Raw genomic sequence first — 12,462 nt, 5'->3', positions numbered from 1 at the left:
TTTTTATTTAAAGCTTGTTAATGTACAGTGTATTTACACTGTACCTCGGTACAGATATCTGAATAATTATAATTACAATATATACAATATTTCATAAATAAATTAATAATTAATTACAAAATTAATTATCTTTATAATTGTTATTTATATTATTGTTAATTATCTATATTGATTGTTGATCTATTTTGTTTTTTATTTTTATCCTTATTTCCATTTTTTTATGTGGATATATTGGATATATTGTCTATATCTACGATACGATAAATGCGATACAACGAGAAAGAGAGATCACTTCGAATGGCAGGAACTATAATGTTCGATTTGCATTGCACAATCTCCCTCTATTTTGGCTTTCTTACGACCAGACCTTGGCTTTGTTCCCGAATTGGGAATGTCTTTTAGCTGTGGTAATAAAATGGACGCCTGGCATGCGTCTCTATGACATATTTGTTTTTAATAGTGTGTGAGCGAAAAGATTGATTCGCACTGATATCATGAAAATAAAGGCGAAATATGTGATTGCAACGATTCGTTTTATGTATTCGCGAAATTCTGCCTACGTTTTCCTAGGAATTTGTTCAAGTTCAATGAAAATTCTGTTTTTATTTTATTGACTTTCGATTCGCAATAAATTATGCGCTTTACATGATATTTTATTTTATTTTGCGTGTGTGTGTGTGTGTGTGTGTGTGTGTGTGTGTGTAGCGGTTTTGCTATTCGCAAATTCGAGAAATTCGCGTTTTTTTTTTTGCGCAAATATCGTTGAATCATAGCAACGTTGCCAAAACTCGGTAATACCATCACTTGACTTTACGTCCGAATCATAGCGCTATTAATTTTCTAACACCATTTGGTAGGGCGATCGAAGACATTAATAAAGAATGTTCCTATCTAGTTGTGTGAACAAATCGACTTCAAGAATCTTTTCACAGACGTGACAGGCAGTAAAATGTTCTTATTGAATACAGATTGGATCTATTTTTTTATCTTAATTCCTTTAACACGTTAATCTGTTTTATATAATTATGTTACATTAACCCTTAATTTTCGTCATGGGTCCACTGAATCAAATTTTTCAACGTCTGTCAAAATGTCTATTAAAATGTTTTAAATAAGGATCAATGAAAAATAGATAAATAAGAGTCTAAACATCAAAAAGGTATAATAAAAATGTTTCCAAGATGCAAGATTAATTGTTTCTCTACAACGTCAGTTAAGGGTTAATATTACAATTCATTATGTTAATAGAGAGCTTGCATTAATAATTATTTTATTTTGCTTATTTTATTTACGGTGTATTTAAAATAGGTATATACGGAAATTATTTATACACTGTTGGAAAATTTGTGTCGAATGTAACACATTTCATATGTCCTAAACAGTCAAATTTTTGTGTTCATTTAGCATAAGATGAATATCTTCCTCAGTAAATATCATAATAGTCAATTATCCACGCTCTACTACTGGTCAGTCATTTCTGGATTACCAGTTCCAAAGTGTGTGTGTGTGTGTTTTTATTATTAGTAAATGACCTTATATTAGCATGAGGCAATACTGCAAAAACGAATGTGTGCATTGTAATGTCACAAAAAAACAAATTAGAAATCAAATAATTCATCATAGAGAGCGAGGAAATTGTCGAAGTTTGAAACACAATTGCACAAATTTATAGAAAAACAATCGAAATTCCGAGAATTTATTTTACAGATTAATAGTGAAAAAAGATATGCATAACGCAAATGTTTGACAATCAAGATACATATACCAAAGATGAGAAGGATCCTACTAACAATCTCATAAAAAGTCTAAGGGAATTGCTCATGAGGTAGAAAAAGCTTAGTTTTTTTGATGATTTGATATATAAGAAAATTTCCTGCAGCATTGGCAACTTACCAAGAGCGTATGGGTTACCAAAATTGCATAAATCTAATTATCCGTTTAGATTAATTATTTCTTCGATCAACAATCCGTTATACATTAGCGAATTTCTTGCATAATACTACAGCTAATAATGTCCCTAAATCTTTTATTAACGTAGACGTAGAGAATAGTTTCCAGCTGGTAAAAAATTACAGAACGTATATATAGAATCTAATTTTATTTTAATTTCATTAGAATACGTAAAGTCTCTATTTACTAACGTATCTACAGATTTGACCATTGAGAGTATTTTAAAAAAATGGCTCCATTTTGAAAATTGTATGATTTCTAAGAATGAATTTATTAAGGCTGTACAATTAGAGTTTTAAACTCCACTTACTTTACATTTGACAATTGTTTTTATCAATAAAAATTCGGTACTCTAATGGATTCCCCTCTTTCTCCCATTGTGGCGGACTTAGTACTTCAGGATTTAGAAATCGAAGCGACACAAAAAATACCCATATTCTTGCCTCTGTATTTTAGAAGATATTGTCATGGCTGTTTCATGTCATGGACATGATTGATATTGTGAAACAAATTTTTGAGTCCTTTCACCCGAGAATTCAATTTATGATTGAGTTTAGAGGGGATTCAATCAATTTTTTTTAGACATCACTATAATAAATAATAATGGTAAGCTAGAATTCGATTGGTTTCATAAGTCGACATTTTCGGGCAAGTTTCTCAATTTTTTGTCAGCACATCCACTGTCCCAAAAGAGGGGCACTGTTATAGGAATAATTGACAGATGCTTTTTATTCTCTTATCCTAGATTTCACGAAAAAATCTTGAGATTTATTATTAATAAATCGCTAGTTGAAAATAATTATCCTCCCGAGTTTATTTTTGAGACAATTAATTCCATAATAAAATCGTTGTTTCATTAAAAAAACCAAGACACAAAATAACGTCACAAATTCATTTCAAGAAAATATATGTAACTCATGGTATATTTTACTTTTTATTTCATCTAGCTCTGAAGAATTTAAGAACACAATAAAAAATTTGAATGTTAAAGTAGCTTTCTTCAGCTTACTCATTAATCGTAAGGATCTTTTCTCACTTTGAACGTAGTAATCCATAAATGACTGACCAGTAGCAAAGCTTGGATAATTGACTATTATGATATTCGTTGAGGAAGATTCTAAAGTGAGTCGAAACGTTCGAACAATTTTTTTAGGTAATATATTTAAATGCGGATTATTAATTTTTGCGCTTGTTAACTGTTACTCTCAATAGCCTTATTTGAATTTCACTGATTTTTCAGTATAATTAACATTTATGACATGTTAAATTAACACGTATTTCATTCATTTATCCTAAAATTTTCGTTTTAAAACATTATTTTTATGTTATATATTCACTTACTTATTTATGTTATTTTGTTACTATAAGAAACGTTGAATATCAATTTAACACAAAATCTTTAAATAATATGATCACTTATATGTTAAATTAACACTTGAATATGCTAAAAAAATTTAACATAAACGGAGTTAACAAAACGTGAGTGAACTGTTTTCAACACAAATATACATCGCTTTTTTACCGTGTAAGATTCGTCAGATTTTTAGCATCATTTTTTCCCAACGATTCTGTCGATTGACATTTCAAACGATGATGCGATGTAATTACAAGCGATGACTATTATCTGCCTGTCGCGTCTCTTCATTAATGACTTGTCTAGTTGGTCGCCGCGAATTGTGCCGATTGGCTTTACTGGGTTTCTTCCCGTCAGAGAGAAATGCGAAGATAATTCGATTCAATCGTGTTTGCGCTACGAGATTAATTGGTCTCGCCTCGGACTTGGGACTCGATGCTCAGCTGACAACGCTGAATATTCTCGCGTTTATCGACACAAACGCGCAGCGTCGTAAATGATTGAGTCTCATTCTAGACGATTCGATACAATTCGTCAACTTGCTTCGATAGAAGACTTAAAACGATAACGGGATAATGTTCGTTTTACTGAGAAGTTTATTTACGTTAGATGTTTTAATGTACGATTATATGATTGTTATAATACTATAATTTAAAGAATAATACCAATTTATATTATTAATAGCGAATTCGATTGGACGCACTCACTGCGCACTAGTGCAATTAAAGCCGTTGTACATAAAATAACGTAAAGAAATGTTTATAAATAAACATAGAAATCGATCAAATCATGAAATACTCAGTATATTTTATTGTACTATTAGGTAAAATATGTATTTCATAATTTTAAATATTTGTATTTCATTTTTATACTCAAATTAAATCAGTGTACAACGGCTTTAATATGCACCAGTGCGCACTAGTGCTTCCAATCGAATTCGCCATAAGTTTCTGTTGCATTAAACAAACGTGTTTTTGTCTATTCTAATTCCTTAACTTTTTTTTATCTATTTCTAATGGAACATTAAGTATATGCTCCAGGCGTAAAGCGCGTTTTTAAGTAATAAATTTAAAGGTGGGACTTATTTAGTGCTGGACCTTATTCGGCTCAGGTATCTTATATATTAATTATTCGTAATTCAGCAATCTTTGCGATATTTTTATAAAGATACGTCTAAAAATCTTAATTGTTTACGTAATTTAACTGTATTATTAAACGAGAATTAATTGAATTACATTACACAGTTTGAAAATTTATGTTAAATTCAAAACAATTCAGTGTCTCAAACGATCCACTCAATTTTTTTGTCTTAATTTAACATAAAATAAATATATAAAAAATAACATAAATATCATGTAAAAAAATTAGCATAAAAAATATAACAGACGCAATTTGTAAACAAATTATGAAACCATGTTATTTTTTTTAGTAAAATTAACATCCTGTCAATGCATGAGTATTTGAATATCTAAATAAAATTTTAAACAATAAAAATTTTTATATTTTTATGCGAATTTTATTATAACGCTTCAGAAATCTCACTCTTCGAATGACAAACAACTGTTTGCACAAATTGTATCATTTGCGTTTTTACATTTTTAATGGAAATCTTGGAAAACACGGTAGAGAAAAGTTGAAAAATTATTCATCAGAGAAGGGTTAAATTAATACATAATTTTATTTACTTATCTCAGACTTTACGTTTTAAAATACATTATCTTTTTTTTATTTGTTTACTTAATTTATTATTTTTTTTATTTGTTATTTACATAAATTATATTATTTTAACATTAAGAAATGTTAAATATCAAAACACAAAATATTCAGATAACACAATCACATTATGTTAAATTAATATATGGATATATGTAAAAAATTCAACACAAAAAACATGTTTCCAATATCTGGTTTTAACATAAATGCAAAATGAATGACGCTCGTTGTCTCTTCAAAGATACAAACGATTGCTTTCGTGCGCGTAAGTTAGCGTGGATATAAATGATAAAAGTACACCGGAGTAAGAAGTCTTCGATAAAGTCTTACGTGAAGGAAATATTGGCTTTTTTCAGTCCGCCGACGTTCAAAACAGCGACGCCGACGTCGCGCACGCAATTGAAGCTGCAGCTGATGCGGGAGCAGCTGCAGGAGCAAGAGAGGCGACAGGCGGAATTCCGGCAGAGCTTGCAGCAGCAAAGGCCAGCTGCCGCACCGCCCAGACCAGTGCCACCTACGCCGTTGCCCACTATCGGTGTGGATGTTCCACCGCAAGTATTACAAGTATGCGTCGCCTTCGTACATCATCCGATCTGTACGATCGATGCTAAATTGCTCGCGCGAAGCTCGAATCATGCACACGATAAAATTATTTTGCGTTGCGCAATATCACGTTGTTATATTAAATTATAAATTCCTAGCGTTATTACATTACAGGACATTATGAATTGCGTGATTACTCATTCCCTTTGCGCAAGTAATTACTACGTAATATACAGTACGTTGTATATTGTGTATACTATACGAGGGGCACTATTTATATTTTGAGCCTAATAATAAAAAAACAGTAATTTGTCATTGAAAATGACTTTATTGTTTTTCAAAATATTCTCCTTTATGATCTATACACTTTTTGTATTTCTTAAGCATTTGTTTGCACCAATCGACACGAGCATCTTTTTGAGATTTTGTCAGATTATGTGGGATCCAACGAGAACAAACCTTTTTCACGGCTAAATGATCATGCAATATTTTATATATGCTGGTGGAACTAATGCCTAAGGTTGTCTCAATCTCACAGTATGTCACATGACGATCTTGCATTATTAGTTTTTGCACAGCATCATGTTTTCTGACACAACTGATTTTGGACGACCTTCACGACTTTCGGTGAGCGAACGGTGACCACGATTAAATTCGTTATACCAGCGTTTCACAGTGGCAAAGGATGGGGCTTTATCGCCAAAAGTGGAAGTAAGTTGATCGATGCACTCCTGTCTTGATAATCCACGTCGAAAGTCGTAATAAATCATTGCACGAAAATTTTCACGAGTTAATTCCATTTTTTCGCTGAGACACAATTTTCAAGTGACTGTAAACAATACAAATCGCGCTCAAATAACAAAACGTTCTGAAGAAGGTTATGGTCAAAAATGTCAAACTTTCTAGTGGAAACGTCAGATGGCACCTGACAATACTCAGTGTTGCCAAGGCTCAAAATATAAGTAGTGCCCCTCGTATTATTGTATATCTATTTCACATTAGTTCATAATTTATAATATACATATATATGTACATATACATATATATGTGTCTATACATATATACATATGTATTAAAAATTGAATAATATCGCTTTTCCTCAAGAAAAAAGGGGCATAAATTGAAATTTTTCGAATTTCGTATTATGTGCGAATTGTATTCTATAGATCGGCTTTCAATCAGGAAAAAGGATAGAAGTTAATGTTAAATATTTCCCCAAGAAAAAGTGACACCAGAAAAAAATGACACAAATCAAAATAGGGATAGTTTTTAAAAGTAATAACGAGTTTTTTTTAATTTGCATTGAATATGGTTTTTTGGTCCCAACAAAAAAAATTGATGGATTCTAAAAGAGCTTTGCATGCACTTCTTTTATGTTTATGCTCTGTTCACAAAGTCTCATCTTATGTTCTCAAATCAATCTGATGATTTTTTTCGAATTTAACAATAGAGCTTGAGGAATATCGTTTTCTTATGAAAAAATTTATATTGTTTTCCAATATGATTTTTTTTGAAATAAATAAAAATAGATAAACAATATTAATCTCTGTAGTAATAAATGTATGTAGAGGAAGTATATCTATAAATATCTAAACATACAACTAAACTTATAAATCTATTTTTGCCAAAATAACAAAATTAATATCTACATTATTTCTAGAGAACTTAAAACAAGTAATTTGTAATTAGGTTCTTGTTAACTTATATAATGATGCTGTAGTAAGTAATAAAAAAACGTAATTTTCTTTTTCCTCTCAGGAACAGTTTCATATTTTTCACTTGAAAGGGTAACGATATTACCGAAATTCTTGAGATAATAAATTCAATAAACAAATCACAACGGCCAATTGGCAACTGGCGCTGTAGACGGTACGTAAATTTGCTTTAAACAGGCTTTATTTCAATAATAAGAACACAATTGGTACATGTTTCGGTTAATCTTTTAGCCTTCTGTAGCAAAACAATAAAAAATTATTACAGTAATTATTACAAGTACCACCTCACAATGATTGCGAGATGGACCTCAATTTACTGTAAATTTTTTATGTTGTTTTGCTGAAGAATAAAGCTTTTTTAAAGCAAAATGTGTATCGCGCAATTTTGCTTTAAAAAAGCTTTAAAAAATACAGCGCCAATTCCTAATTGCTCGTTGTCATCTGTTTGTTTATTGAATTTTTTACTTGTGTCACTTTTCTTGCAGAGACGCGATATGTATAATACGTATAGTTTGATAAAGTATGACGATTGAAAGTCCCAATCTTTTGTCGACATATTCTTAGCTTCTTTCTTTGATTTTCCTTGTATTTGATGTTTTGTGTCAAAACTGAGGTGTCCGTTGAAGCTATAATAGAACTTGGCGTAAGTACCGAAGTATCCGAAGTTCCGCGTTGGGGGGTTTTCCCAGATAGAGTCTTGTTATCCAAGTAGCGTAGGGTCAAGCATTCGGTTACCATTGTTTGCGTTTCCGTCGCTTAAAGCTCCGTGCATATAGATATACATGCAGAAGGGCGGGCGTGGCTAAGATAACGATACCTTATAGTTCCGAGGTTCCGGTAGTTTGCCATATCGCAGTAAGGCGAGCCGAATTCTGTAGCGTCGTTAATAGATCTATTCGGTACACCATGTCTATACTGTTAGAACCTCCCCCTCCCTAAGTAGATGGTGAGAGGATATGCGAGAGGGAGAAGGCACGAGAATCATAGATGGTTTACCTTGCAATTAGCTCCACGCAATATGGTTGCTGCATTCGTGAAAGGTTGAACATAGTTGCGATAATGATCTCGTCATCGAATTTTCACATGAGATATGGATGTTTAAAGCCGAAACATCTTATAGAGAGTAATTGAGAATAATTTCTAAATTTAATCCTTTTCTTATTACAGATATCGCACCCTTACTTCAAAAGTAATACAACTTTAAAAATTAAGTTTTCTATAAAAAAGGGGAACATTGTTTCTCAATTTAATAGAAAATTATTGATTTATCAAATAAAAAAAATATATTCTTTACATGATCAAGTGTCATTTTTGTCATTTTTGTTCCATTAAAAACTACTTTTTTGAATTGTAATGATTTAGATGAATTTTTATTAAATCAAATTAATTCACTTTTGATGAAGAAGGGTAATATTTACTTAGCTTATTCATGGTAATAACTAAAAAAATCACATTTTTTAAGTTGTATTATCACTTTTCAAGTAAGAGGATGATATGATAAACGCGTTTTTGTGAACCTTTAATGATTATTTATAAGTTTTTTTACTCTGCTGAAGCACTATAATATTAAAGTGATCTTAAGTGATTGTATTTCGTAATATTATATAGATTTGTAATTACATTCTAGATATCATAATATTTGAATAATTTAAAATAATATTACATACAAGAATATTATATTAATATATATAATAAGCTAAGAAAAGACATATCGCGGATTGAGTACTAATATCAGTTTTATTTTTCTTACATTTTATTTCGCACTAAAAACATTTATTTAGAAATTATTTAAAAATTGATATCATCTATAAAAGAAAAGTAATAATGTGCCTCTATTTTTTTATTCATCTAATTAAAATTTTTCCATTACATTAGCGACCATACAATATAATAACACATTCGCTAAATCAGAAAAACTAAAGATAGATAATAAAAAAAGCATTAATAGTAAGCAAAGCACATTAACAGTACAGATTTGCGCACGAGAGCTTAATTGATTCTCTGATTAATTATCACTGTCTACGCGACACGTCCGCAAATAAAGAGCTAACGCACCACGGACGTGCCGATTTTCTTCAGGTGCGCACGCTGTTAGAGAATCCGACTCGCTATCACGTCGTGCAAAAGCAGAAGAACCAGGTGCGCCAATATCTACACGAGTCGTTTCGTGGCGGTGAGGGCGGCGGCGGCGGTGGCAGTGCCGGCAATGCGGTCGTCAGCGGCAGCGCCGGTAGCGAGGGCGGCGGCAGGACACCGGTCGACGCCGGGCCGCCACCCGTCCCAATGGTGGTGCAAAGTGCACCGCCCGGCCCGCAGCTGCATCACCCGAAGCCGCAGCATCCTCATCTCGCCTCGTATCCGCACGCCCCCGCGCTGCTGCCGCATCACCCTGGTAACCCGACGGTGGTCTCGGCAAGCCCGGACCCTATCACCACTGGCACCATGTCCCCAGGTCTGTCCAGCGTCGCCACCAGTAACTCCGAGGTACGTGTGGTGTGTAGTATGCGAGTTGATTGCGTGGACAGTATAACGCAGTGTTTCTCAAATGCGAGAAATCAGATATCTAAGATATGATATTTTATCAAGCGAAAATATCCAATCTCTTCCTCATTCAAAAGTTAATACACTGAAAGTACGATTTTGTGGAAAGATCTTAACTTTTGTTAAACATAGATCCAATAATAATTTTGTTAGACCGTCGAAATAATTTTGTTGGAAACTCAAACTGATCGTTAGAATATTAATATTTTTTGTAGCATTGCACATCATTTTTTAGTTTTCATAATTATTTTGACAGTTCAACAAAGTTATTTGCGGATCTGTGTGAATCTAGCAAAATTTTAGATCTTTCAGTAAAATCGTTTTTTTTTTGTAGAGATGCGCGAGATAAGAATTATAAAATTGATTAGATAAAATTATAGAATTATAAAAGAATTATAAAAATATTTGCATAAAAGCTAGAAGATTAATTTGATTAATTTGAGATTCTAAAAAGAAGAGATATAAGAGATGAAAATGGGATAGTACATAGAAGGAATATTTCGCTAAAGTATTTAAAAATTTAGCTAGGTACAGATCTGAAAATAATTTTATTCAACTATTAGAATAATTGTGTAGGACGTTCAAGCTAGTTACTGTATAAAATATCAAAATTCTCTGCAGTATTGCATTATCTTTGAGTTTTTTTTAATTATTACATAATTACAAAATTATTTTCAGATTTGTATCTAGCTAAAATTTTAGATAATAATTCATTTTTCCGTGTATGAAAGAATGTATGAGAAAATAGATTTTATATTGAAGTAATAATATAATTGGCCATTTTCGATTTCGAAATGCGCGAGTTTCGATCGAAAAAACCAAAATGACATAGCTGTGCGCATCAAGAAGCCTCATCGAAGCGACATCGTGAGGAAAGTTATTTTTCTAACAATAAGTCATTCCCGTTCATTCCATCCAATCTACGTACGACGTTTTCGATTAACGCTAACTGGTCTTATGTAATCCGTCGGTTATCCTGTGTCGTCGGGCGGCAACTTCACTCTCTCACTCGTTTAATAATTAATCACTAGTATTCTCCAATACATCGTCGATTCTTGCGTAATCTCGCGAAACGTGTGATATCGCGCTTTGAATAATTTCTCGACTACAGTTGGATTTTGTAATCCTTAATGATCATATCGTTATCAATATGTAGTTATCATTATATTAGTGTTGTGCAAGTATAATTGTGATTAAAAAACTGGACATCATTATAATGATAACGACATTGTCGTTTACAGAATCTACACAATAAAAGACATTTTGTATTTGTTAAAATCGATCCTTGTTAAAATTTTTATGTTTTAAATTTCAATCATCATCAGTTCCTGACTTTTTCCTTTTGATTTTTTGGTGACACTTTCAAATATACAATAGTATACTATATTTTGATAATTGATGTGTGCTGCCAACACATCTCCACATGCTATTGCATCTACACTCTCGCATCACTTGAATTTGTCTATGTAGTACGAAAATCTTATCACTTAATAGAACACTAGACTAGTTTCTATTTATAGAATGGCAAGTTTTGCACAATTGCAATATATATACGCAATTTTATATTTTATTTGAATTTCATACATTGTAGTGACATCTAATTATCTCTTTATAAATAATATATCAAGATTTTAGCGTTTCTATAAATATTTTGTGACTGAAAAAATTTATTTCTGAAGAGTCGTCTAAGAGCAAAATACATAGTGCTATCATTCATTATAGATCCGACGATGTTGCCATTAAATACAACACAGAACCTAAAAAGATCTAAGAAAAATCTTAAAGAAATATTTTGAAAAAATATTAGATGCTGTCCTATAAATAGTAGGGTGGAAAGGAATCGGTTTATATAATGTGATTGTATTCGTATTATTTTGATTGTGAATATTTTGCGTTAAATTAATATTCAACGTTTAATATTAATGTCAAAATAACACAATTTATGAATAAGTAAACAAATAACACAGAACAATTTTTATATTTTCAAATATACATTCAACGCTTTCAAATTTTAAAATATATGTAAAACAATTTTTGTATCTTGAAATGTCCATTTTAAGGTACATGAATAAAATATATTAATTTAAAATATTATCAAATATTAATTTGTGGATAAAGTTCCTAAAACCGACTATTTCCGATTTTGATAAAATTTTGTAAAAAGCTCCATTTCGCCTTAAAATAGAAATCCTTAAAGGGATTTTTGGCGGGATTGGTGGGATTTTCCTACATTGAAAAAAAAAGATTGGCTGCTGCAGCAAATTAGATGGTAGGGGAAAGTTGCCGAATGCGTACCACTTAACCTATTAACCTATTTTTTATTATATTTTCCATTTGGCACTGTTTTATATGCGAATGAACATTAGAAATTGTAGCTTGAGGTTTTGGACGCTTATTATTACATGTTTAACTTTCCACCAATAACAAATTAATTTGTTATAAACCTTTTTGTAACATGCTACAAAAGGTACGATTTAGGCAACCAGTCGCCTAAATCGTACCTATGGGTATTTTTTGTCGTATTTCCTTTGAAAGTATTGAATTTATGAATAAAAACAATTAAAAATATAAGATTAATAAAAGAAATCATTAACTAATACCTAATAATTAATTAATATTTAATTTTAATAATTTATTGAAGAAAAT

General features: G+C 31.4%; 1 protein-coding gene across 1 annotated transcript in view; it reads left to right on the top strand.

Annotated features, from left to right (window-relative positions):
- Mitf (transcription factor Mitf) overlaps positions 1-12,462 on the top strand; it is a 96,051-nt gene that overhangs the window by 14,371 nt on the left and 69,218 nt on the right. Inside the window, 2 exon segments of the mRNA XM_018460601.1 lie at positions 5,374-5,581; positions 9,355-9,759. Coding sequence (XP_018316103.1) covers positions 5,374-5,581; positions 9,355-9,759 — 613 coding nt within the window.

The sequence above is a fragment of the Mycetomoellerius zeteki genome, unplaced genomic scaffold (genome assembly GCF_001594055.1).
Source record: "Mycetomoellerius zeteki isolate Tzet28-1 unplaced genomic scaffold, Tzet1.0 scaffold95, whole genome shotgun sequence".
Taxonomy (NCBI): domain Eukaryota; kingdom Metazoa; phylum Arthropoda; class Insecta; order Hymenoptera; family Formicidae; genus Mycetomoellerius; species Mycetomoellerius zeteki.
The sequence above is the reverse complement of the archived record's forward strand: the minus strand, read 5'-3'. Positions and strand labels throughout refer to the sequence as shown.